Source organism: Lycium ferocissimum, chromosome 7, assembly GCF_029784015.1.
Source record: "Lycium ferocissimum isolate CSIRO_LF1 chromosome 7, AGI_CSIRO_Lferr_CH_V1, whole genome shotgun sequence".
In the NCBI taxonomy this organism is placed as follows: domain Eukaryota; kingdom Viridiplantae; phylum Streptophyta; class Magnoliopsida; order Solanales; family Solanaceae; genus Lycium; species Lycium ferocissimum.
Window position 1 is genome coordinate 19,532,926 of NC_081348.1, and position 27,451 is coordinate 19,560,376.

At 35.5% G+C, this 27,451-nt stretch overlaps 2 protein-coding genes across 7 annotated transcripts; both read left to right on the plus strand.

The window, feature by feature from the left end:
- The first annotated feature begins 1,250 nt into the window (after window positions 1-1,250).
- LOC132063656 (uncharacterized) lies at window positions 1,251-16,403 on the plus strand. 6 transcript variants are annotated; one of them, XM_059456309.1, is made up of 32 exons: window positions 1,251-1,712; window positions 3,619-4,081; window positions 4,177-4,431; window positions 4,546-4,758; window positions 4,870-5,001; window positions 5,113-5,242; window positions 5,329-5,375; window positions 5,470-5,571; window positions 5,664-5,771; window positions 7,202-7,344; window positions 7,407-7,501; window positions 7,594-7,672; window positions 8,552-8,603; window positions 8,682-8,762; window positions 9,048-9,143; window positions 9,243-9,346; window positions 10,026-10,476; window positions 11,811-11,846; window positions 11,980-12,181; window positions 12,259-12,392; window positions 12,538-12,718; window positions 12,815-13,050; window positions 13,168-13,263; window positions 13,890-13,976; window positions 14,078-14,110; window positions 14,209-14,343; window positions 14,422-14,482; window positions 14,611-14,666; window positions 14,754-14,810; window positions 14,912-15,032; window positions 15,536-15,751; window positions 16,097-16,403. In XM_059456309.1, exons 1-31 carry the CDS (start codon window positions 1,342-1,344, stop codon window positions 15,670-15,672), a joined length of 4,494 nt encoding a protein of 1,497 aa, XP_059312292.1. In that variant the 5' UTR covers window positions 1,251-1,341; the 3' UTR covers window positions 15,673-15,751; window positions 16,097-16,403. The 6 variants fall into 6 exon arrangements, with proteins under 6 accessions (XP_059312292.1, XP_059312294.1, XP_059312293.1 ...); XM_059456311.1 differs by having other exon boundaries at window positions 7,205-7,344; XM_059456310.1 differs by having other exon boundaries at window positions 15,965-16,101.
- A 1,817-nt stretch (window positions 16,404-18,220) lies between these two features.
- LOC132062580 (uncharacterized) lies at window positions 18,221-22,585 on the plus strand. Its single transcript, XM_059455121.1, has 4 exons — window positions 18,221-18,381; window positions 20,526-20,688; window positions 20,764-20,903; window positions 21,482-22,585. Exons 1-4 carry the CDS (start codon window positions 18,262-18,264, stop codon window positions 22,253-22,255), a joined length of 1,197 nt encoding a protein of 398 aa, XP_059311104.1. The 5' UTR covers window positions 18,221-18,261; the 3' UTR covers window positions 22,256-22,585.
- The last annotated feature ends 4,866 nt before the right edge of the window (window positions 22,586-27,451 follow it).

Below are 27,451 nucleotides of genomic sequence, written 5' to 3' on the forward strand. Positions count from 1 at the left end.
ATTCGTCACATAATAATTCTGTCACCATTCCTTCATTAACTTATTTTATATAAAAAAAATTAAAATTTTTAAACATTTTCTAAAGTCGAACCTTCATGTCATATAATATAAAAGTTGCACAAAATGCTTGGCAAAAATTTAATAATATAATCCATCATCCACAAGCGAGAGGTAAAAGGTGAAAAACGATTAGAATTAAAATAATAATTTAAAACTATATAGATAATAATCTACCATGGAATTTAGAAAATTCCTATATTATAGGACCTCTTTGATTTACTAAATATATACATCCCATTTAGTGTTTATGCAGTAATGCTTCCTAAATTCTGTTAGCTTCTCTATACTCATTCTCAAGTAAATGCAACAAGTACCACTAAGGTCGTTGAAGGATGGATGGATCTCTCCATTCTTAATTAGAGATTTTGGATTTGGGTTGATTTTTTTTAGGAGAGAGCGATTTCTGCATTAATGTGTTATACAGGCGAATTCAAATTATTTGAAGTCCTTACGCAGACACCAAACACCGTGTGAGTACATTTTATGTTAATATATTATATTTTTTTGGTATTATTTTCTTTATGATAATTAGTTATGTTAGTCTTTATTATCGTTCATTAATAACTCGCGTGACGTCGTAAATTAATTATGAAAAAAATCTCGACATATTCGAAATAAAGTAATGACTTGACTAAATAATAAAACGCTTAAATCAAAACCTTATAAATTTAAACACTTAAACCTAACGATAACAAGTTTCCAAACAAAACTTACTTCGGGGCACTTTACAACCCCTAAAACGACAATCCAAACGTTTATGTATACTTGATGTATTGAGCCTACATTATTATTCGTAGAAAAAGATATCAGGTTCTATATAAAATATTAATATTCCGGAGTTTTGAGACATGACTAATCTTTGGTCAAAATATGAAAAATACGTGAATTTCAAAACTTTAAAATTATACAAAGTGTGAGAAAAATAAAACTAACCCTTATTGCGTATAAAATTAGTGCGCAATAGGACTTAACAGAGCGCAAAAGGTACTAATGTTTGTCATTTAAGTGCCCGCTCCCCATACTCTCACGGTGTTCTGTTCAATTTTAAAATGTTTTAGGGGTATCGAAAGACTCAAGAAATTTGGGGACTTGTTGGATAGAATCCCAATTTGACAAAGGGCCTAAATTACAAAATGTGAACCATACAAAGGCAAAATTCGCAATCTTATTAAGTACATGACTGGCTTTTCCAAATTTCAAAAACTCCCTAACAAATTTGGCGCCTTTTTGCCTCCATTTTCACAATCTTCAAGCAGAATCTTCAACCCTAGCAGAAGAAAAATGGTTGTTAAGCAAATCGCTTCTCGTAAACGTCCTTCGAAATCGAATACCGGATTCATTCCTCCATTTGCTCAGCCCACCAAAATTCCCAAATCCTCAAACGAGGAGAAAAATGTTCCACAAATAGCTTCGGAATCGGAAGCGCCAAAATCAGGGCAATCGCAAACTGTAAATTCAATTGAGAAAATGATTTCAGTTTTAGCGGGTGCTGGTTGTACACTGATTAATCCTTCGGGTCCGCCATGTCTACCATCTGATCTACATAAGCTAAGGAACCAACTCAACCGTCTCTTCTCATCCGATTCATCAATAAAATCTGAGTTCCTCCAAGGTCTCTCGACTTACGTGAACTCTCCCAGTAACCTTCGCCGGTAAGCACTAAGGATTGCTCTGTTTATATTGCGTTAGTAATTAAATGAAAAGCAGCATCTTAGAGTGTATGTGGAAACATTGCGTCTTTTTACATGGTTAAGTGTGTAAATGAATTTGAATATTTGGAGAATGTGACGGTTATACTATTATTGAAAAGAAATAGGTTTATGAAAAGATTATACTCCTTCTGTTTCAACTTGTTTGTCTGGTTTTGACTTGACACGGAGTTTAAGAAAGTATAAAAGATTTTTTAATCTTGTGGTTGTTAACTAAAGATACGTAAAATGTACCAAAATGCCCTTTAACCTTCGACGGTAAGCATGAAGGATTGCTCTGTTTATTATTCCCCCCCTCCCATTTTACTTGTATATTTGTTGGAAAAAAATAATTCAATGTTGTAGGAAGCCAAAATTGGTTAAAATTTGGTATTTTAATTCATGTCTAGTTAGAATTCATAGTCAAATTTATATAGGAATAGTTTCTCCTGTTTTGAATTAAAGTAGGTTTTGTACTGTTGTAAATAGAGATGCTGCTAGCTATTTTCAAAGAGCGGAGATTATAGAGAGCATCCAAAGATTTATTGAGTTCATGAATAAAATATTTTCCTTCGGTATTACATTACTAAGTAAATGAAAAGCATCTTAGAGCGTTTGTGGAAACATTACATCGGTAAAGTGTGTAAATGAATTTGAATATTTGGAAATTGTGAGGGTGATACAATTATTGAAAAGAAATAGGTTTATGAAAAAGGTTATACTCCCTTCGTCCATTTTTACTTGTCCACTATACTAAAAATAGATGTCTATTTTTACTTGTCCAGTTTGGAAAACCAAGATATTATTAACCATTTTATACCTATTTTACCCTTATTATTAAGTACTACTCTTTTCGTCCCATTTTATATGAAGGTGTTTGATTGCACATAAGTTTAAGAAGGAAAGGAAGACTTTTGAAACTTGTGATCTAAACAAACCATATAAATTTGTATGGCTAGAAATCATTTCTTTAAGGGTAAAAAGGTAAATATAAAGTTGAATTGTTACTAAATATAGAAAGATGTTATTCTTTTTGGCACTGACTGAAAAGGAAATAGTGTCACATAATTGGGATGGAGGGAGTAGTTATTTCCAATGAATGAGATGACTTATAATAATTATGGGTGATATAGTAAAATTATAATTACATTTCTTGCTTCTTAAGGGGTGTGCCAAGTTAAACGCGGACAAGTAAAGATGGACGGAGGAAGTAATTATTTGGAATAAACTAGGACTAAAGCTGGAAGGGAGCATTAACTTATCTGTGGGGTGGTGGGGAGGGGGTTGTGTGGTGAAGACACTTTCAATGAAGGCAAATATTTTGAGCAATGAAAGAGCTTTATGTTGTTTTATTTTATTTTGCATATGTTTTCTGTCGAACATCGCATTACTTGCTAAATATACTAGCAACATAAATCTTGTGTTTTATGCAGTCATAGGTTATTAGTTCCTTTTATATGGGATTTCAGGAATTTAAAGATGACTCCAGCTGCTTCTGTTAAATGCGTCACCTTATTTACTAAATTAGTAGTGTACTCTTTGATCACATCCCAAAAACATGGTAGCACTCTAGCTTGTAACCGCCTATCAGATGTCTCAAGGGTGATACATTGTTATTGGCAAGGGACTGCGAATCCTAGTATAGGAAATAGTGGAAATGATAAATGTAGAATACCATCATTCCTTACTTTGTCAGTTATCACAGATGGGGTTTTAGATTCATTCATGGGAATTGTGCTTCTTGGAAAAACTAGATGCTAAATACTTGTGGTACAATAAAATTTTAAATCGTTATCCAAATTAAGAAATAAATGGTTGAGCAAGCACCTCATCAGAATGTCTAACTGGTGCAACTATTCGATCACAGCAGCTTTTTATCTCCTTCAAAACGTGATGGACTTGGATCGGTACGAAGTGACAGTCTGGCAAGAGTACTGCTACTGGTTCCTTCAGTCCAGTCAGACATTCAAAACTTGCTGCTTGAAAAGCTTCCCGAGTATTTTGATGTGGAACCTGCTGGAAATATGGGAGGGAGATCATCATCTTTATGTCTTGAAGAAGACATAGCAAGGCTGATTCTGAACCAATTCCGATGGCTTGACTTCCTTGTAGATTCAGAAGTATTTACTGAAAAACTGTTTCAAGTGTTATCTATTTGCCCAGTTCACTTGAAGAAGGAGATAATTGGGTCCTTGCCCGAGATTATTGGGGAGAAAAACAACAAAACTGTCGTAGATTCGCTTCAGGAGATGCTTCAAGAGGATTCTTCCATTATCGTTCCCATGCTCGATTGTTTCTCTAACCTCCATTTGGATGATATGTTACAAGAACAGGTTATTTTGTTGAACATGTATTAAAATCAGTGGTCATTCTGCTAAATATTGACTTTCACCTGAATAACAATTTCTTTTTCTGGAACCTGTGAAAGGTCATTACGGTGGCGTTATCTTGTATCCGAACTATTGATGCGGAGCATATGCCCTACCTTTTGAGATTCTTACTGCTTTTGGCTACACCTACCAATACTCGTAGGATTATTTCACACATCCGACAACAGCTCAAACTTGTTGGAGCATCAAATGTTCGGACCACACAGCAGAGTAAGATGAAGGGAAAGTCAGTCGTCAACAATGCAGAAGCTTCAATACTTGATGCCTTGCGAACAAGTCTTCGATTTAACAAAGTGGGAATTACAATTTCATTTCCTTATTCTTGATAATTTCATTGAGTCATTTGTCAGTAGGGTATAAAATATTTGCATCTGTTCTGCTCTTTATACATGGTGAGTTGTTGGTAGGTACTTTGCCAAGAGACATTGAATGAACTGAAAAGCCTTGAGAAAGTTCAGGATCACAAGGTGATAGACATATGGTTGCTTACGCTTATATACATGAACAGCGAGCCTTTACAAAAGAGTGTTGAGAAGTTACTGAAGAAGAAAATTCTTGAGGGCTGTATTGTGGAAACTATGTTTGATCAATGTGTTTCTGGGAATACGGATTTGACTCGGGTATGGTTTATCCTTTGGTATTCATCGCAGAGCAAAAACTTATATTCCCATTTCCTGTGCGAGCTATATTGGTGCAATTCTTTTGTGTTGACTTATTATGTTCTATACTAGGATTATCTTCCTACCCTCCTTTCCATTTCTGAGTACTTACTGGCTTGCAAAGAAGACAAAGCTCGGGAATTCGGCATTCGCATGTACACAAATCTATTCAAAGAGCTTGTGGATAGTTATTCAAGACAGGAAGTAAGATTGTCTTCTTCAAGCATTTGTTAAATAATTTCTCCTGATTTGGGAAGTAAATGCAAAAGGTTGTCCTGCATGCTGCAATTCTAATTAGCTGTTTTGTATATGAAGGTCCTTGGAGCATTAATTACGCACGTGGGCTCTGGGATAAGTCATGAAGTGAGTTCTGCTATGGATGTGATGGTCCTTCTAGCCTCAAAGTACTCACAAGAGTTGGTTCCGCTTTCTTCTCATATAACTGGTGTGCTCGTTGGTGCAATATTGATGCTGACTAGGAAATTTTGCCATAAAATGTAGTTATATGCTTATTTTAGTGCTTCTTTTCAGGCATCTTAGATTACTTGGAGACATTTAGTATTGGAAACTTGCATAAGGTTGGTGACACGATCACCATGCTTCTCTTGGCATCATGACTAAAGCCATTTCCTGGCTTGTCTTTGACAAAAAAGAACACCTTTTATGTTTCAGGTGTATGAAGCATTCAGTCTTTTGGCATTCTCTGCTGAAGTCAGTACAGGACCCTTTGGATCTCCTATTTCGAATGAACTACTAGTGATTGTGAGAAAGCAGGTAAATGTATAATATGACACTCTCTAGGATTTATGACAACATCCTTCTCTCGAGTCACAATGACAACTTATCCTCTTTAAATCTTCTGGCAGCTGAGTAATCCTGATCTTATTTATAAGAAGATGGGCTTAATTGGCACTCTTAAGATAGTCTCCTACCTTGGGGATGCAAAAACTACGAAGCATCTTTCATCATCTCAGGTAGCCTGCTGATACTTGAGTCAACTTTATCTTACTCCAAGTGTTCAAATTAATGCTGAAGTTTGTCTTCGGATTTCTACTAGTAGCCCTGTATATCAGTATACGCATTAGCTAATCATTCATTTATTAGTTATATTGTGTAGTCTTCTCAATAGAAGGGCTACTAATAGAACTCAGAAGACAAACTTCAGCACTAAATTCAATGAATGACCAAAAAGTCCTAATCTATAATGAGGCTCAAACTTAATTTGAAACATTCCAACATATACCATTCGTTATTATACAACTTAAACAACTTTTAAGAATTCAAATTCATTTAACTATTCCAAAATCTGATTTCGATATGATGTTTTCTACATCATATTACTTTAATATTTTCTTCCAATACGAGTACGACTAATATAATGGACAAGTCAATTAACATTTTAAACTTCTTATCCAGTCAAATGACATATAAAATGGAACTGAGGAGTACAATTTTTAGTGCCAAAAGTAGCAATACGGACTATGAGAATTCAGTAATGGAGTTCTAGTAGTAGAAAGAACTTCTAGGAAAAAGTGGAAGGTACTGGCTACATGTTGTTCTACTCAGATACTTTGTATTGCGAGATTATTGTGCTTTGCTGAGTATCTAAGTTTGTCTACTGGTGCTCTAGGTTTTGAGTATGTTTCAATATTGTTTATCAAGAAAGTCTTTTTATTGGTCGATCTCTTCTATGTCTGTATCGTAGTTGATAATTTCCCTGTATGATTACCAGTATTTTTTTTAAATGATAAAAGCAATATTGATATAGCACAATACCTGATTACATTCTCCAAAAGACCAATCAACCAAAGGGGAAATCTTTGACCTATCTATGTAAGCTTTCTATACACTGTAACAAGGTTTCCACATCATTTACAAAATCCATTCTACACCAACTAGAGAGGAAAAAGATACAATCAGATCTGATCTTCATTATATTGTTGAACTGTCCTTCAAAACATCTTCTATTCCTTTACTGGTCTCGTACTCTAATTTCAACACGGGGTGTTATTTTAGAACATGATAAGTATATGTATATATCATCATTAAAGTGCTTGGTAATATTCACTTTTGGCCTTCACAATTTTGAAGATTAGTGAAAGTAACAGCATTGATTGTATTTCAATACGAAAAATTACTGAGCCATATGCTATAATCGATATTTCCCTCAAATTACTAGATATGAAGTTGTGTGTTTCTTCACATAGGTTTCAAGAATTATCTTGTTATATTTCGGGGATGTCTTACGTTGAATTAATTTTTCATATTGAGTTTCCATATTTTCGTTGTCATGATATTTCAGATATTTGAGCTTTCATTTAAAAACTTTATGCCGTATTTCCTCTGTTATGATACTTCTCAACTTATGAGATTTGGTATTTATTGATTTTGAGATTTGGTTTAGAAGTCAAATTACGAGGAAGCTTTGGAGCTTTTGGAAACATCTATGAACTCTTGCAAGCAGCTGCCACTTCCATTAATTATGTTTTATGATGAACTGGCTTTAACATTGAAGAAAAAAGCACTTCATCCAGCCATAGTGGAATGGTAAGCACATAATTATCCCCAAAAATCCATATTATAATACATATAACGTTCATTACTCACAGGACAAGCAAACATGTTGGGGACTTTGAATCAAAGTTTTTGTGTGACCTTGACGGTGGGGAGCTTATGGTCAAAGAGTTATATTGTGGTTTGGAAGGTAAGCTGTAAATGTGTATTCCAGAAACTTCACTAGAAAATTTCCATTAAATAATCACCAATTGAAATTTTAACTTCTGCTTATAAGTGCAGGAGATTTATGGATGAACCTCGATGGAGACATATCTCCTATATGTCTCAATATCTTGCCACTTGTATCCTCTTCTTTGCGGTAATTTGTAATCATTCTTCTTCATCTTACCGCTTGAAAAGTTTATACATCCTTATATGCTGAATTTCAAGTATGAAAACAAACAAAAATTAAAGAAGAGGAACACACCTACTTTTATTACCTTACTTTTACTAACTGGCTTGAAACTATGAGCCAGAGAATCACTAACTTATCCTGGGGAGCTTGATCTTTTGATAACCAGGGTTTAGGAATTAAAATTGTCAATCTTAAAAGAACTCTCTGATGCAAATTATTTGCTTTTCTTAGGCTCAGCTTCACTCAGATATAATCCTGACTCCCTTAGAAAACCGTTATGCCCATCCTTCACTTTTTACGAAATATGATAAAAAGGAGCTAGGTGATATTTTGATGCACTTAAAGGACATTTTGATCAAGAGGTGCACTTAAAGGACATTTTGATCAAGGGGTGCACTTAAAGGACATTTTGATCAAGGGGTGCACTTAAAGGACATTTTCTGAGGTTAGAGGAAACTCTGACCGTTGCAGAAATCGTTGAGCGGTTTTAAATTTAGCTTTATACATCTATCAATTAATCCCACTGCCCTCTTTTAACTCATGGAATGAATTATGCCAAAAGAATGCAGCTAGCGGATGTTCCATTGCATCTTGGAGATGTTGTATGCCGCTTGAGGAAAACTTTGATATTTGCACCAATCTTGCAGTGTCTTTGATAAAAGTTTCTCCCAATACTCCTTTGTTGCTTATAAATGAATTTCTGTAAAATTTCTATCCGAGTCAAAATCACCAGCAAATAACCTTAGATTTAATTATCCTGAGATAGATATATGTTCTGGCAACGGTCTGGCTGTCAGTGTTGTTGTTCTGCATAGATAGTCACATATTATACAACTCTTGCAGGGCTGCTTCATCGCTGCAAATTCTTCCTGCAAACTTTGTTTTGCTATCTTCAGTAAGTACACAATTCTTCAATAAACTGCATCCTCTAAATCCTTAGATTGTTCTATGTTTGACCTCATGGCTTTGTTAGATTGAGGGGTTGGCAAATCAAGGATCTCTTGCAGGAATTGATGCACTTCTTGGCTGCCCTATACACCTTCCGTCCTCTAAGGTGGGATTCAGTGCCTTCCCAGTTACTCTTATAAACCATTTCAATCTCTCATCGCGAAATAAGTCGGTACATTTGGCTTGAACATTTTGTTCAAGTTTGAAGTGTGGTGATCCTTAAGCTAGAATTAGACAGAAAGTAACATTTAGTCTCTTGGCAGTTGATGAAGCACTTGATGGGCTAAGCTTTTTCTTTCCATCTTGTGGGAGAGTTTTACTTATACGGAGATAATTTTTTACCTGCTGCCTGCCTTCCGTGTGCTAATAATGTCTATTATATTTGTGTCAGTTCTTCCGTGAACCGCTTTGGGGATCTTTAAGTGGAAAGCAAAAGCAAATCATTATTCTATCATTGTACTATGCTGCCAATTGGCTGCGGGAACTGGTAGGTGGTGCCGATAATCTCGCCAATGTGCTGTAGGTGATTTATTTCTGACAAGTTATTTCTAAGCATGCTCTCTGACTTCTTGGGTATATCATGTAGCTCAATGCCTTTTGTACTCAAGCAGTCGATGAATGTAATGCTGTCAGTCAAGCAACAAGAGAGGAGATAACTCTTAAACTATTTAAGCGGTTGAGGAACCTTGTGTATGTCCTCTGTGTCCTTTTCTTGTATGCCACGCATGATATAAATTTTGAGCCCTGCAAGTTTTGAGGAGCCTTGTTGATCTCCTAAGTAGTTGTCAACTCTGTTCATCTTCATGCATCCTTGTCACAAACAAGTCATAAAGACGAAATCTGTTTCCCAGATCCCATAACTAATAGTAACATTTAACGTTAATAGGAAATGCGGTTGTCCCTGTAATGTATAAGGAGCACCACTAGTTATTTTGAATTTTCTGCGAGCTATCAGAATAAGATAATAACCCACTCCTGTACATGGTAATATTTGCTCAACTTATACGGGTCTTCACTAGTTGTAAAGTGATTTGTAACAGTTCGATAAAAATCTTTCTTCTCCAAATTACAGGATATGTAAATTCGTAATTATAAATTTTACAAATGAATAGCCTTCATTCTGTATTCATTCGATGCTTTGATTCGACAAATGTCAGGCCTGGATGGATGTGGTAGCTTTCTATAGTAGACTTCCTTAATGTGTTTCCTACGAGAAGGAGTTGCTTCTCTCTAGCAACTTAACCAGGCAATATGCATATGCATCAGCAACTGTATGATAACTATGATTCATGACTCAGTTTTTTTCTCAATAAAGAATCATGCTGTGACAACAGAACTTCATAAAGCTAACAAGCGTTTACTAATGCAGATTTCTGGACAGCTTGCTAAACAGTTCCCTAAGACAGTCCTGCTTTTCTTTACCTGAACTCCAACCTCATCTGGAGTCCTTGTCACTGAACCAACTTGATCATAACAGAGATCAGGAGATGAAGAATGAGAATGGTAATGCTGGTCTATCACAAAAGAAGAAGAAAGTGAAGAAGGACAGCCAAGCATCACTTACTGATGGAAAACTTAGGCAGCCAACCATCATGGATGCTTTGAGGAAAGCAGGTGCAGTTCCAAGCCAGGAACCAAGCACGGGTCCTACTGGAACTTGTTCTAAAGGTAGCGCGCCTGAGCCATCAAGAAATCAACCACGTAATTTGAATATGCCAGCAAATGTAGATGTTTCTGCCGCTGTGGAGCATGTGGAAGCACAAAGACACAAATTCAGGCCTCTTTTGCTAGATTGCTTTGCCATCTTAGCTTTTCAGAAGGTAGTATTTTTGTCTCGAACGAGTTCCTTCCTTTCGCTGTCTAAATGGGTTTTGATTTGAGCAAGCCTGTGCCTGAAGTATATGGACCTTCTCATCAGTGCCACTCGTTTGAATCCTTTTTCAGCCAGTGCATAACCTTCATTTGATATTCCTTTTCTTTCCTGGCCATTCTATCTGGATATTGTGGGCTGGGTATTCCTTGCATCTCAGGGCTTCGTTTTAATGTCTCTGCACTGCCCCATCTGGAGAAAACATATTTCCACCATTGAGGTTTTTCTATTTTTTTTTATTATTATTATTATTTTAATTTTGTTTTTACTTTTAATGTTTCCACCATGAGGTGTTACTTTTCTGGGGGCGTCATTTTGATACTTATCCTTTGTTTGATTGTTGAACTGTATCTTGCTTCTTCAATCAAGGTGATATTTTCCATTTTCACACTTTTCTCTTGAGCACGAAATGCTTTTGGTAGTGTGATAGAGTATTGACATAGCGGAATCAGCTGCATATAGAACTCTAGGGACATCTTTCCAAAAGAAAAGAATTATTTTTGTGATGAAAGACTTGGGGATTGTGTGATTCGATTTTTTTTTTTTTTTTTACCTGATTTGATCTATGTTTTGATATTCATCGTTTCTAATCAAATCAATTTCATTAATTGCTTAGAATTTGGTTGTCACGTGAGAATGTCACCTTTTGGACAAATAGCCTCTTTATTACTCTGATGAAAGTAGTAAATATTGTGTACTTATTATTGAATGAACACATCTAAATAATCAGAATGAGTTTTCCAACCAAATCCGTAGAGGATTTTGCTCTGATGATGAGTTGATTGATTGTCTACTAACTCAGATAGATTTCATCAGTAACTTGCATCTTTCTCTCGTTTTGTTTTAAACTTCCTTGTTCTAATTTGTAAAAGAAAAGTAACATATCTTTCTTAGGTCAGTAGTCCTTTCAGGCACAACTCTAGTTCTATTATGACAATTTATACAATCATATTTTCCTTCAATTAAGAGTAATAAAAAAAGAAAGGAGACTTTTCTGAACTGATAGAGAGTTCTGATGTTTAGTTGATACTTTATACCTCTATGCAATGTGTAAATTCACATAATTGCTGCCAGAAATCAGTGCTGGCCTGTACAGCATATTTTTTATGAAGTCGGAAATATCATTAAAAAGGCATCCAGTAGATGCAAATAAATACAAGCAAAAGAGATGTTAGCTCCAGGAAAACGTTTAACTAGGCTAGTGATAAGGAGCTAACAAAATCCAAAAAGTTGACTGGGCCTGTACGGCGTTTCTAATTTGTTTAGTATGGTTTTAAAATGCAGACTCAGGATTCCTGCTGTGCAGATCCAGCTTCTGAGGTATTCAATGTCCAGTTTCTTTTTCTTTTCTAATTGCTTAAATTTGTAATATTTGGAAATTGGTGCATAATTTCATATGTACTCATCTTCAAACATTAATCTTTGAGAATATCTAACTCCCTGGTGGTTCCAGTTGCCGATTTGTCTATATATTCTGAGGGATCTCAACAGAAAGCTGGACTACTACAGTCCACGAAGGCATTTAATGGTTAGACGCATGAGTATTCCTCCTGCTTTTGGTGAGATGAAAGTAATAGAGTTCATAAGCAAAATTCAGCCACTATTTCCTTCCCTTAGAAGGCATTTGGATTCTGCAATATCTGGTGTTAGAGAAGGTATTACAGCAGACATTGTTATATGCCTTGGAAAAAAGATTGCCAATTTTGTAATATCTTACACGGATTTTATGCAGATACAGAAACATGCCCAGATCATTGGAAAATCCATTCTGCCTTTGCGGGAAATCCTGATATACCCAACATTACAAGCTCTAGACCATCAGTTTCTAGATCTGTCGTAAAAGAGGCACTTCAATGCTTTGGCAAGGTAAAACATTCCATCATAATCCCCCTTCTAAAAAGCAAAAATTTAAAGAAATGGAGCGGTGGGGAAGTAACTTTCTCTTATCCTTGCTAGGATTTCTTATCAAATTTGTATCTCATTGTTTTCTTTTCTTTTACCTCAATTGCAGATGCTAAACATTCCGGATGTTCAGAGAGACAGATCAGTACTTTGTGATCTTCTAGAGGCATTCCAGCCAATCAGCATAACAGACTGCTTTTTCCAAGGCATGCAATTGATTCCATCACCAGGAGACATAGGTTATTTATATGCTGGTGCATACTCGTTTGTGGGGGATATCTTTGATGCAGGTATGCTGCTTATGGATTTGTTCTTTTGGTTCACACATTTCTTTTATTTATCAATGAAGAATATGTTAGCCTACCACTTGACCCTTTTCCTTGCAGCATGTGCTGTCTCATTTGCTTTGGCTTCCGAAGTATTGTTAAGCTTGGAATCGGTGCTTGTGTCTATCCGAACTATCCTAGATAACGATCTCAATGATATTGGAAAAGATACCCGTACAGGTTTTTCAAAAGAGCTACTTTCTTTTCTGTCCAAGAAGCTGGGAACTTTTGCTTACAAACTCTTGATGCAAAAGTGTGATGGTGTTAATGACATTGAAGATGGTCAGAAAGTCAAAGTATGTTAATCTAGTGGGTCCAGCAAATATCACCATCGTGTTTCTTGGATGACTGTTGACCGTGCAATATGTTTTCTTCACTTTAGGGTTGCTAATTTGATTAATTTTTAATTGCAGGCAGAGGTCATTCAAAAGCTTTTACGAATTTACTTGGAAAATTGCCAGTCCACTTCCGATTCCCTAAGTGAGCTTGCCTGCTCTGTTTTGCCCCAGGTACATATGTTAGGTGGTTTTACATAGTTGCTGCTATGACAGATCATTTGTCGTGCTTGAAGCTAAAGTGAAAACTTTGCTAGATATGTAACAGCGTGCATCAAAACTTTCTGCTGTGAGCTTATCTGTTAAACTTTGCTAAGTTTTTAACAAATTGCATCAAAACCTTCTGCTGTGAGCTTCTATCTGTTATGCAATAGGCTTGGAGTTCAAAGGTGTAAATGGAGACCTTAAGGATTCTTTTTAACCTCCTTTAGCATTTAATATTAAGCTTAGTACATGTCACACACAATACTTGTTTGATTGGACTCAGCCAAATGCACTTATATTTTGATTGCTTCAAACATATTAGAAAAACAAAGAAAGCAGCAATACCCAATTTGCATATTAAGTGGCAAGTTTAAATGTATGTGGGCGTTAATATTTTAGGAATTGAAATGCAATTTCTTAAATGGTTCTGTCATTTATATATATAGAAACAAGTCCCCCAGTTTTAACTTTACAGTTGTCTACTGTAGATAGTGTTAATTATGACAATGGTAACATATAATTAGCTTAGTGGTCTAGTCACTGTGATACACTCCTAGGCAAACCCTCAACTTAATCCTATTCCATTTATATGTCAGGTTTCATCACACAAATCTGCAGTGGAGGATGGCTGTAGTTTTCCTACTCTCTGTCCTGCAACATTTTGCATTTGGTACCGGGTAATGGTAAGATTTCCACTACCCACTCAATTCTGTGTGTGTCATCTTTCACAGAGATTATATGCGTGCTTAAGAAGACGTTTTCTGAAGATGATTTAATGGTGCAGCATGAAGAGAATCTTGCCATGATTAACCGCTTGGTTGGTACCAAAACTATTGCATATTATTTATAAGCTACACATCCACAGATGGAACTTCCATGATGAAAATAACTGTTATGTTCTTCTTACCTGCTTAGGTTAAGGAAATTTCACTTCTGGAGAAAGCCAGGGGTGGTGGTGAAGCGGAAGATGTCAAATGCCTTCTGAAGAAACTACAACAATCTGTTAATGTGATTGTATCTTTAGTCAACATGTGCAAGACTCATGATAAGGTGGTTGCCTTGCTTTGATTTTTTTATTTAATTGCCACTCAGCATTCTGATACTGACATAATTGGTGTTGACTAATAGGTCAATGTCCGTGCAATTGCTGTCAAGTTTGGTGGGAAGTTTGTTGACTCTTTCCTCAAAGGTACTTACCTCTATCATGGGTCAGGGTACAAGAACTTGTTTATTTTAGTTAAGGGAGGGTGATGTCTTCGGCCTCATCTTTGTGATTCTAACAAAATATGACGTATTGGAATTAACAAATGTCTTCAGCTTTTGGCTTCTTACAGGGGCAATTTGAATTACACCGTGAGCATATAATTCAGATGGTAAGATGAGTGAATTATTGGCTTGAACTATAGTAGATATGAAAAACCTAACTTTAGATTAAGGAGCCTCTATATATTTATTACTAGGTTAGAGAGCTTCAGACGGCAACGAGAACTATACAGACGCTGTGTTCAGAAGCAAAGGTTTGTACAGAAATCCCATATGTTTTGTCAGACTATGCTCATTCGTGTTGGCCTAGACATCTTTCTGCACTTTCTATTGTGTTTTCTTTTCTTTCTGGCAGGGTATGAAACAAACAGCAATAACCAGCAAAATCCCCATCACCAAGAGATCTATGGAGCGGTTCTTATTTCGTGTTAAGGAACTTCTTCACTCAACGTCAAGTGGATGCACTTTTTGGATGGGTATTTTAACCTTGCAATTACCTAATATTACTGTATTCAGATAGTTGATCAAATGATGGTTTATGATATTATTCTTTGTGCTAATAAAGTTCTCTATGATTTAAAGACCAAAATCTTTCCATGTTCATTACAGGCACGCATTTTATCGATCTGATATCAATTTGATCCATTCTTGCTAAGCATGCACCACATCTTTGACACTCATAGGAACTATGCCAAATAAATTGTAATGCTAGGAGAAATTTCTTTTTAAAGCCGAGGGCGTGATGGTCCTTTTCCAGATTTAGTACAGTATAATGATCAAGTTTCATGCTTTTGGTGATTCTTTCTGGTGTCCCCACATATATGTGGGAGTTTGTTAACGTTTCTGTTGCATTGATAGCTAGCTTTGTCTACTTGTAGAAGCTTTTGATGCTTCAGGCTTAATTTTGTGTAGGCCAAACATATCTGAATTTCATCCTCACATGTATTGATTGCTTTAACCCGTTTCTCCATTTTGGCAGGCAATCTAAAGCATAAAAACTTGATGGGGGATGTAGTAAGCTCCCAAGCATATGTAGGTGATCAAAATGACTATACGGACAATGTTTCAACAGAAAATATGGATATAAATGAACCCACCGATATTGCTGGTGAATGAGGACCTAACTAATTCAAGCAACAAGCGCTGACCCAAGACAATATCTGTGACACAGCCACAGCCGACTCAAGACAATTATGTGAGCTCTATATATTTCTAACTCTCTGCCCAAATATGACATCTCAAATGTGTTTTAACATTTCAAGTATAAGAAAATGTATTTATCAGTACTTTTTGTATAGTTCCTAAATATGTAGGAGTAAGTTTTAGTCCAAAATCAAGAATTTGATATCTGAAATTAGGCAAGAAATTAGATGTGTTGACTCTTGTAATTTGAACCCCGCTTTTCTAGTAGGGAATATTTTACAGACCTGTGCCTATGCTCTCTGAGAGTCTGAAACATCAGTCTGTTTATGCCTCTAGACGAAACAATGAAATAAGCTGACGATTCTTGCATGTATTTGCTGGTTTGCACATCTTACAGATTAGCCATGGGAAGAACTGCTATGGTTTAGCCCTTATTGCCGTGGTGCAGTAATTGTTGCATGGAGACCATAATAATGGGCTTCCCCTAGGTTTCGCAGCAGTTTGCATCTATTTTTGGAAAGCTTCTGTATAGAGTGTCCTGATGATATATGCTCCTATGTTTATATGGTTGTAATTTGTAAGTAACCATCATTCTCAAAGTTTTGCTCGATACCTCTCTTTGTAATTTCCTGAATGCCTTCACCATGTATAATGTGAATACACCTTTTTTCCCTATAAAATTTGCTGTTGTGTTGGATTCTTGATATTGGGCTTGGAAGGAATACATCCACGTAACAACCTCCTTCAACCCAGATCTGAGATTGTCAAAGCTGTTCATACTAACGTACCAAACAAAGAATACGAGAAGCACAAGCTCATATTCTCCGTGTTCAACTGTAAATATGGTAGTATTTGACAGGAAAAAAACCATATTCTCTTTCTCTATAGTAAAGACTAAGGTAAGTCATAAAGAGAGCCAATTTGTTGGTTATTTAGGTTTCCTCTTCCATTTCCCTTTTCTGGATTGGGTTATCAGTTTATCCATTGGCAACGAAATAGAGAATACCGATGGCTAAAATACACTATCGCCTTTGGCATATTGGTTATTGTAGACCTAGAAATTTTAATTGAATTAATTCATAAAAAGTTTGGATTGAATTCTAAGTTATAAGTTATTGACATGTTGGCCAAGTCAAATTTTGGTTAATAAAGTCGGATTCATTATTTAAGTCAAAATTATAATGAAATCAAAATTACATTTGGGTTAGTCCATTAAATTAGGCTGCTACAAGACAAGCTCAACCCACGTCTTTCTAGCCTAAGGTTTGCTAGAATTATTTGGAGATCAAAATACCCTCAAGTTTTAGCTCATACTTATATAAAGGGGTCATATATTCCTTTTGAAGACATTTTGAAAGTTGCATAGCATCTTCGATTAAAGGTAAACAAATCAACAAAAGTCCATCTTTTATTCGAGAAAGATGCTACATTAGCTCTCGAATCAAGGCAAACAACACGAAAATTAGAATCAAGAGATAAATTCAGAGTTGTACTAAAAAATTAAGTAATAAAATGTTTTCTCTCACATTTTTTCCCTCTCACATTTGTTTTGTAATTGTAGTTATTTATTTTTTGGTAAAATTTTTTGTCGCGAACAGTCATAACCTCTGCTTTGTGGGGTAAACTGCCATTTTAGTTTAAAAAACTAACATAGTATTGTTGTAATTTAAGAACTATAAAAAAAGAAAAAAGAAAAAAAAGAGGCTTAACTATTTGTTTCATTTGAGGGGGAAAATCTAACTGTTCCATTGACCAAACTAACCATTTATGTGGTTTGTTTGTTCTCCTCAACCAGATGATGTAATTTGATTGGTTTAAGCAAGTCAAATTTGCTGTTGTAACGTCTACCAAAAATGGAGATTACAACTTTGTTAAGAGCATATCTATCTTTTGTATATTGTTTTGTTGCTTAACCGTTATTAATCAATATCTAATCTCCCATTGATTTAATCACTTAAGCATGATATATAATAACTAATGTGATTCGGTGCAAAAACATCATATTGATATATTTTTTCTCACTTTCATTTAATACTTAAGCAGAAATTTAGTTAATGATCTAGCTAGAGTTTAATATCAATGAATGGATGCTGTAATTTTTTTTGCACTAACATAAAATTGAAAATACATGTAACTTGATATCCTTAAGATGGTAAATGATCTTTTACAACTGATACGCTATGGTGATAGTGTAAAAATCCATCACATTATGAATGTGTCCAATTTTGTCAGTATTATTGGAGAAACGACAACTGCATAACATGATATTTCTCTTTTTGACCTAAATCCATTTGCGCTCAATTGGTTTATATAAGATTATGTGAATTTATAACAAGCAAACTTCATATTTCTCCGATTTAAATTGGTTAGTTACACCATTATTTATTGATTTTTGTCGGTTGCGATTTAATTGTAACTAATTTGTTCATATCTCAATTTTAATGTGTTCCCACTATTTAGCTGGGAAAAAAATCTAGGAAGAAGTAACATCTCTCCTTTTATAAAGGACTAAGGGAAAAAGCAGAACTAGCAATAGAAACATCAAGTTTTTAATCAGTTGTAATGTCTATGTCACACAACCCAGGAAAACAACAGCCAATTGTTTATGTTCGGAAGAAAATCCGGAAGACCAAAAGAATGGAAGAAATATTTGGTAATGTTGTTACTTCTCCTGCTCAGCAGGTAATTTTTTTTTTTTTTTTTTACCTTGTTTATTTGTATGGGGTTCACATTTCATATCTCTTGAAAGCAAAAAATGAATCCCCAATTCTCATGCTCTTGTAAAAATAAAATATAAAAAATCAACTAGGTGGGACGAAAAGGGTTTTTCATGAAAGAAAGAAATTTATTTTTCCCCCAATTTAGGCCCTCGGCTATTGGGTCTTAAATGTCAATGGCGATCACACTCTCAACTTAGAACACGCGACATCTAAATTCTAAATTTATTACGGCGCCAAGCATGTTCACGCCAATGTTGGGACTTTGATCAAGTCAAGGATCGAGTCGAATTAGGTCTCATTTGTTTGGCTTAATAGAGGTACGAATCTGAATGGTTCAGATCTTAGGTCATTAAGTACATTTGTTTACGTTAGATTTAACCATTTATTTGGGTTGAATAGGTTTTAATTATTAAGATCTTAAACAAAGGCTTAATATCATTAAGATGTATTTTTGTATGGATAATTTTCACCACCACTAACCACCTCAGCCATCACAATTACCACCATCATTGTCAACTACCACCACCAACCACCTCTGTCATCATAACCACCACTGGAAACCGCCATCGATGTCAACCACTATTGTCAGTCGTTACCACACTCAGCACCTCCATCACTATAATTATATCCATTGTCACCTCCACCGTTGCCGTCACCTCCGGCCCCACCTCCGCTACCACTATCAGCTGCTAATACCGCTGCGGCCAATTCCTACTATTAATCACCTCGACCATCACAATTAGCACCACTGCCAACTACCACCAACACCATAATCAACCATCACACATTCTTCAGCTACCACCACCAACACCATCAATTACTAACATTAACCAACTCTACCATCACAACCACCACCACTACCAACCGCCAACATTGCGCCAGTCATTACAACACCAACCACTAGCCACTAGCACCAACCATCACCATCACCACTACAAATCATCTTCACCATCACTAACGAACATACAAGTTTAATTTATTTTATTACATGATGATTTTATTTTATTAAATTTATATTTTTCTAATATTAATTACTTTTATGTGAACTGTATATTTATTATGTTTTAAAATAAATAGATTATGCACATGCAGATGTTGAAAAATAAATAGTCTTATTAATTTAGAGTTCCGATCTAGAGACAACATCTTAATTATTCAATTATCTTAATCGTAATGAAAACAAATGGGGGTCTCGCTTCTGATCTGCCCAAGGTCGCCCACAAAAGAAGCCCTAACTCCCACAAGAAGGCTTATTCGACTTGTCTTAATTTTCAATATGGGACTTTATTCACATATTTAATAATTTCTTCCTCAAACTAAGTATTACAGGGAAAATTGCCAAGATTAATAGACATCGGAAATCGCTGATTAGATTGGATTGATCAAGAAAGATATGAAACTCTTTGTTGAGTGGATAAGTTTAGTATGACCACCTAGTGATTATAAGCACCCACATTTCACACTTTTTATATATTTGTCTCCATCCAATTAAGGATGTCTCCGCCATAGAGAATTAGGTTCGTCAATAATGAAACTACGGACCATGCTCCCCGCTTTCTTGTATGCTATCTATATCATTTGAATATATATATTTATAGCTATTGAAGCCCACAAGTTTCTCCTTGCGTGTGTGCCTCCAAAATACGAACAAAGGAATCAAACCGGCCGCAAATGGACAAAGATAGTGAATCGGCCCCATTCCACGCCATCACACCGTTGAGCTCTTTATGGGCCACAACAAGAAAGCTACTCTCAACCATATTCATACCCATCTTAGATAACCTGATGACCAGATATCACGTGTAAGCCAAAAAGTTACCGTGGTTTGATCAATTGACTTATATTTAATTACAATGAGAGATGATAAATCCACCATTTCAATGAGAATACAAACGAAAGTATAAAAATATTGAAAGATAATCTCATAAAATTCATTTTAAAAAATGATTCACACTAGTGCCGGCTAAATTTGTGTCTCACAAATCCCCTTTTTAAACTAAACTCTCTTGCTCCGAAAGTCTAGATAATGAATGTTATGCATTATCATTTTATGACAAATGGTGTACAACACAAAATTCCACCTTTAACGTTATTATTTTTTGGCAGGAATTTTCAACGAAAAGAATAGGTGAAAAAAGCTTTGAACCTTTACATAAAGATCACAACAAACTGTTCGAGGAGAAATGTGTTGCTAAGAAGGAAGCAAAGACTAAAAGGGGAACCAAGTGTTCCAATATCTCAAAGTCCTTAAATACTAGACAATGCAAAGGTAAATGGGTTGTTTATTTGAATTTAAATTATTTTCTTATGTACATTTTAAGCTCCTTAAATTCGTTATGTATAGGTAGAGGGGCTGCAAATACTAAAATTAGTGATAATAAAGAGGAAAGGCGCAAAATCTGGAATCCTTACACATCAGATTTCAACAAATATAGCCAAATTTTGACAACAGATGACGAGACGTATTGGAATCTGCTTGGTCTTGTAAGTTACACTATATTTACTTTTAAATTATTTGACTATAACGTATATAGTACTCCAAGTTAATATTATACTGTACTAAAAAATTCGGTTATGTCTAGATAGTTTTGTTTTGATCTTTTTGTTACATCGGGGGAGGAAGAGGGGGAAAGGACAAGGGGATGCTCATTACTGATGGGATTGACCCTTCACCTAACCGTGGAAGGCAGGGAGTTTACCAAGTGAGCTAGCCCTCAACCCCTATGTCTAGATAGTAAATAGATACTTCGGCGGCCTGTTTTTTTCTTTTGAATTTTATATAATTTAAATGTATTATCTATAAATCTCAATAATTTATTTTATTTTAAAGTTTCTTTCCTTAGGCCTGAAAGGCAAAACACACATCTTGCTCCTGTATTTTTCTAAAATACTGGATCACGCTAACTCGTCTTTCGTTATATGTATATATAGTTTCTTTTGAAGAATTCACGGTTGGAGCTAAAATATTACTACACTAATCTTATGTATGATGACTAAAACATATCTAGTACTATAACATATACATGAAAAAGAAATTTGATAATTCCTTTTTCTACTGTTAGGTTGATGGGAACATCTACTATGAGCGTAGCCAATATAAATTAGCAAACGATTTGGGAGAGACAGCACATACGTTTGCACACACAAATGTTAATAATACTTCTTGGGGCACCTCTGATGCAAAGACAAAGGGGAAAATGGTTCACCAAGAGAACAACAACACTATGGATTTTGCAGATTTTTATGCTCAAAGAGGAAATAAAGGTATCAATATCTGTGAAAAAAGTGTGAATTCCAGTTCAGAAGAAATGGCCAAACTTTTGGGAACAAGCAATAATCATTTTGGTGGCCTAAACTTCCAGTTCCAAAATATGAACCAAGTGACTCCTAATTATTTCCTCAGTGATAGTATGAATGAAATGAACGCATGGCGAAGATATCATAAGCCAAGAGCAATAGTTCATCCATCCAAGATTATTAGCCCATCAAGATTCAGCCAAAACTCTGATCAGAACATGCAGATAACATCAGAGCCCGCGACATCAAATTTCTCTTATATGAAATTGCTAACGGAGGATGGAAATGACTCAACATTGTTTGAAGAATTACTAAATGAAAAGCAGTTCGTTAGTACTACTCAGAACAGTTTATCGTCAGAAGAACAAAGGGTGCAGCAATGGGACGGCAGCCAAGTAGGAAATTATGAGTTTGACAGCTCTTTGCAACAGATTAACTTACAAAGTTGTCAATATCAAGCGTTGCAGCAAGTACCCCAGCAAATGTCCTATATGGATCTGCTGACAAGAGAAGATATATCATGGATTTTATTTGCTTGATTGGGGTTCTGCTAAAAATGTATTTTGATGTTTTTTCTCCTTGAATTGGTTGCTGTATTTAGTTCTTGATCGTTTAGTTGACCAATTATCAAAGACGAATTAGATGGACAAACTAGCATATGAGGAAAAAGAATTGAAGTAGGAAATACTGTTGGAAAAAGAACTGAACTAGGAAATACTGTTGGAAAAAGAACTGAATCTTTTTTCTTTTCTACTTACTATTTTCCCATCCTTTTCGTCTGTTCCCTATTTTTTTTCCATCTTTTTAATAGTGTTCAGCCAATTCAGCCAATCCAATGATACTTCTGATTTCCCTGAGTTTGAGGCAGTTTTGGCCTGGTATCAGAAGTTCACTTCGTACTTGCCCAATTGTAGGATTTGTGTTGATAATCAACATTTCATCATTGATATGATTGTGCAGAAATATATCTATCAGAACAACACATACATATCTTATCAAGTAGTAGCTGCTAACGTTACTTCTGATAAACAAAGTCAAACCCTTCTCCTGTTGAATCACCAATGTGAAAGAAGTGGTCTACCTATGAGAACTATCACCCTATAGAGCATCAAACGTCTGTTTTTTTCACAAGTATTTTTCCAACGCTTTAGCTAAAATCTGGATTCTAGTATGCTTTATTCAAGAATATATGGACTCTGTTATACCACTTCAACTAAGTCTCATTAAAAACCAAGGGCATAAAGACAAAAATGCAAAAGTATGGATTTGTTATGTGCAGGTGCAGACGTGCAGCCTGTGTGAATTGTTCTTACGTCCAACTTCTCTTCCAATTTCTCTGGCAGTGGTAGTTTTAAGGGAAGATTAGGAAAAAGGAAAAGCAACTTTCTGGCCAATTAATCTGGTCACAAACAAGGTACGCCACGTTTGATGTTTTTTTGTAACGGTTTTTAAAGGTTGATGTTTGCTTAGAACGAACTTTCAAACATTTAAGTTGCAATTTCAAGAATGTTCATGTCAATAACAGAAGTCTTATTCATGACAGAGAAACCACGACAGATGAAAGGAACATACATCGGCAATATCATCTATGAGGGAGTATTAATGAACTACGCTTCATTACATGTTTGTATCTAATTAAAAACTTTGATTTATCATTTTCATAAGTTTACACGATATTCAATCATCTTGATATCGACAAGCAAGCAGTGGCGGAGCCAGGATTCATATTAAGGGGTGTCAAAAAATGTAGAAATGTCATAACCTAGCTTTGAACCCGTGATCTTAGAGACTTTTTGCAACCCCTTAACTGCTACGCTAAGACTTCAACTTGTGTTAAGGGGTGTCAACACCAGTATACATAACTATAAAACCAAAATTTCACTTATATATACAATGTAATTTTCCGGCGAAGGGGTGTCGCACCCCTCAAGCCAAGGTGGCTCCGCCCCTGCGAGCAAGTCAGCATATGAAGATCGACATTAGTCAGTCACACAAAAAGTTTATTTTCTCATGTATTTTACTCAGAGTTTTGTTTAAATAATATTGATATTATTTTATGGAATCAAATAAAATATGACTCGGCATATACGTGCAACGCACGTGTCGAGAGACTAGTAAAATTGTAAACACATGTAACTTGATACCCTTAATATGGTAAATGATCTTTTACAATTGATACACTATGGTGGTAGTGTAAAAATCCATCACATTATCAATGTGTCCAAGTTTTGTCAATATTATTGGAGAAACGACAATTGTATAACCTGATATTTCTCTTATTGACCTAAATCCACCTGCGCTCAATTGGTTTATATAAGATTATGTGAATTTATAACAAGCAAACTTCATATTTCTCGGACTTAAATTGGTTAGTTACTTCATTATTTATTGATTTTTGTCAGTTGCGATTTAATTGTAACAAATTTGTTCATATCTCAATTTTAATCTGTTCCCACTATTTAGCTGGGAAAAAAAAGTCTAAGAAGAAGTAACATCTCTCCATTATAAAGGACTTGTAGAGGTTAATTGAAAGGGAAGAACAGAAGTAGCAATAGAAACCTCAATTAAGTTTCAGTTGTAATGTCTATGTCAAACAACCCAGGAAAGGAACCAATTGTTTTATGTTCGGAAGAAAATCCGCAAGACCAAAAGAATGGAAGAAATAGTTGGTAATGTTGTTACTTCCCCTTCTCAGCAGGTATCTCCTTTTTTTTTTTTTTTTTTTTTTTTTTTTTTTTTTTGTAACCTTGTTTTTTTGTATGTGGTTCACATTTCATACCTCTTGAAAGCAAAAAATGAATCCCCAATTCTCGTGCTCTTGTAAAAATAAAATATAAATAATCAACTAGGCGGGGCGAAAAGAGTTTTCCATGAAAGGAAGAAATTCATTTTTCCCCTAGTTTAGGCCCTCGGCTATTGGGTCTTAAATGTCAATAGCGATCACACTCTCAACTTAGAACACACGACATCTAAATTCTAAAATTATTACGGCGCCAAGCGTGTTCATGCCCATGTTGGGGCTTTGATCGAGTCGAATTAGGTCTCATTTATTTGCACTTAATGGAGGTATGAATCTGAATGGTTCAAACTTTAGGTCACTAAGTACATTTGTTTACGTTAAGATTTAACCATTTATTTGGTTTGAATAGGTTTTAATCATTAAGAACTTAAACAAGTCTTAATATCATTAAGATATATTTTTGTATGGATAATTTTCACCATCACTAACCACCTCTGCCATCACAATTACCACAATCACTGTCAACCACCACCACCAACCACCTATGTCATCATAAACACCACTGGCAACCACCATCGATGTCAACCACTATTGTCAGTCGTTACCACACCTACCACCTCCATCATTATAATTATATTCACTGTCACCACCACCGTCGCCGTCACCTCCGGCCCCACCTCGGCCACCACTATCAGCTGCTACTATCGTTGCGGCCAATCCCTACTATTAATCACCTCGACCATCAGTATAATTAACACTGCTGCCCACTACCACCAACATCATAATCAACCATCATACATTCTTCGGCCACCACCACCAACACCGTCAATTACTAACATCAACCAACTCTACCATCACAACCACCAACCGTCACCATCACGCCAGTCATTACAACACCAACCACTAGCTACTAGCACCAACCGTCACCATCACGCCAGTCATTACAACACCAACCACTAGCTACTAGCACCAACCATCACCATCACCACTACAAACCATCATCACAATCACTAACGAACATAAACATTTCATTTATTTTATTATATAATGATTTTATTTTATTAAATTTATATTTTTCTAATATTTAATTACTTTTATTTGAACTGTATAATTATTATGTTTTAAAATAAATAAATTATGCACATTCAGATGTTGATAAACAAACAGTCTTATTAATTCAGTGCTCCAATCTAGAGATAACATCTTAATCATTCAATTATCTAATCTTAATACAAACTAATGGGGGTCTCGCTTCTGATTTGCCCAAGGTCGTGCCCACAAAAGAAGCCCTAACCCTTACAAGAAGGCTTGTTCGGCTAGTCTTAATTTTCAAAAGTGGACTTTATTCACATATTTAATAATTTCTTCCTCAAACTAAGTATTACAGGGAAAATTGTCAAGATTAATAGTGTTACACCTCGGAAATTTCCCGTTAACGTACAGTGAATAGACTAACGAAGGGCATGACGTATACGATGTTTTGATAAGTAAGAAATAGCATTTGATGATCCTAATCGAGATTTCAAAGACATTTGAGGTAAGGGAAGAAAGTTGTCAAGGAAAGCAAGGTATATGTTCTGTGTCGGGTAGGATTTGCGAGTATCGAATTAATGATGACTTAATGATGTGTTGGAGAAGAGCTATAACGTCCCTTAGATTGGTAATGAGGTGTTAAACAAGTGTTAAGAAGGTTCCCTAAGGATTGGAGATCAAACGAGTCGACGAGAAAGAGTTCGGAAAGACTGGACATTATACGGCCCAACATACTGGCCATATAAAACATACTGGCCGTATGTTAGGCTATATGTTGTGACCAGAATGGGTCCTTCACTGGACCAGATCTACGGCCATACATACGACCAGTATGTTGGTCCGTAGAACTGATCCGGGCACGCATTACAAAAATGATATAAGGACCCAACCCCATCCAATTTATTTCATTTCCTCACTTTACACTTCAAGAACATTCTAGAGAACTCTCCACTCTTCATCCACAAGAACCCAAGAGAGATTTGTGATCAACTTCATCAAACCAACAAAATCAAGTGTATGAAACTCATTAAAGTTCATCCAAGCCAAGGAATTCCAATGGGAGTGAACTAGGGTTTTGGTGCAAGAGAAGTATTTCCACTCAAGGCTTATTCCTACACTATCTAAGGTAAGTTTTATGATCTTTTCATGTTGTTTAAGGTAATGAGAGGTTGAAAGACTTAGATTATGGAAGGAGATAGAAAATGGGTCACAAAGATAGGAATAATGAGATTTTGAGTAGTAGTTTGGAATGAGTCATGAATATTGATATGTTGTGATCGTAAGTATGCTATAAGTGACATTTAGAACATGCGATAAGTGTTATATGTGAGAAAACTAATAGTGAACTATGACCATGATTATGGAGGAATTGAAGTGAAATTGTGAAATGTGGATAATGTAGATGAATGATGATTGTTGCTTATAATATTGTGAATGTTGTTATGGATGTTTGGGAGTTGATATGTAATATGAGGAAAGTTGTATAAACAAAGGAAATGCTGCCCAATTTTCTCTAGCATTAGTAAGCACGTTCAATAATCGATTAACTAATGTTGATGCGAATTCTCTTGAAGGTAGAAACGTGAGCATTGAAGGAGAACAATTAAGTGAGATAATTGTTAAATGAAAGAGGTATGTAAGGCTAATCCTTTTCTTTCTAAGGCATGACTCCTATGGCATGAATCTTCATATTTTTTTATGATCTTCCTAAATAACGGAAATTATGAGTCCATGACTATAAAAAGCTACATACGCATATGATAAAGGAAGGAGATACGATACGAGCATGATAATGATGATGATGAGTTAAGTATAAAGAATCTTAAAGCGAGGTACGATGTCCATGAGGTTAATGATCCTAAGTGTGGTTCCATTGATGCTTTTCCTTGTGTACACTCACCTTAAAATGTTAGTCCCCTCAAGGTGAGATATGATGATTATGATCACTCCATAATGTAATTCG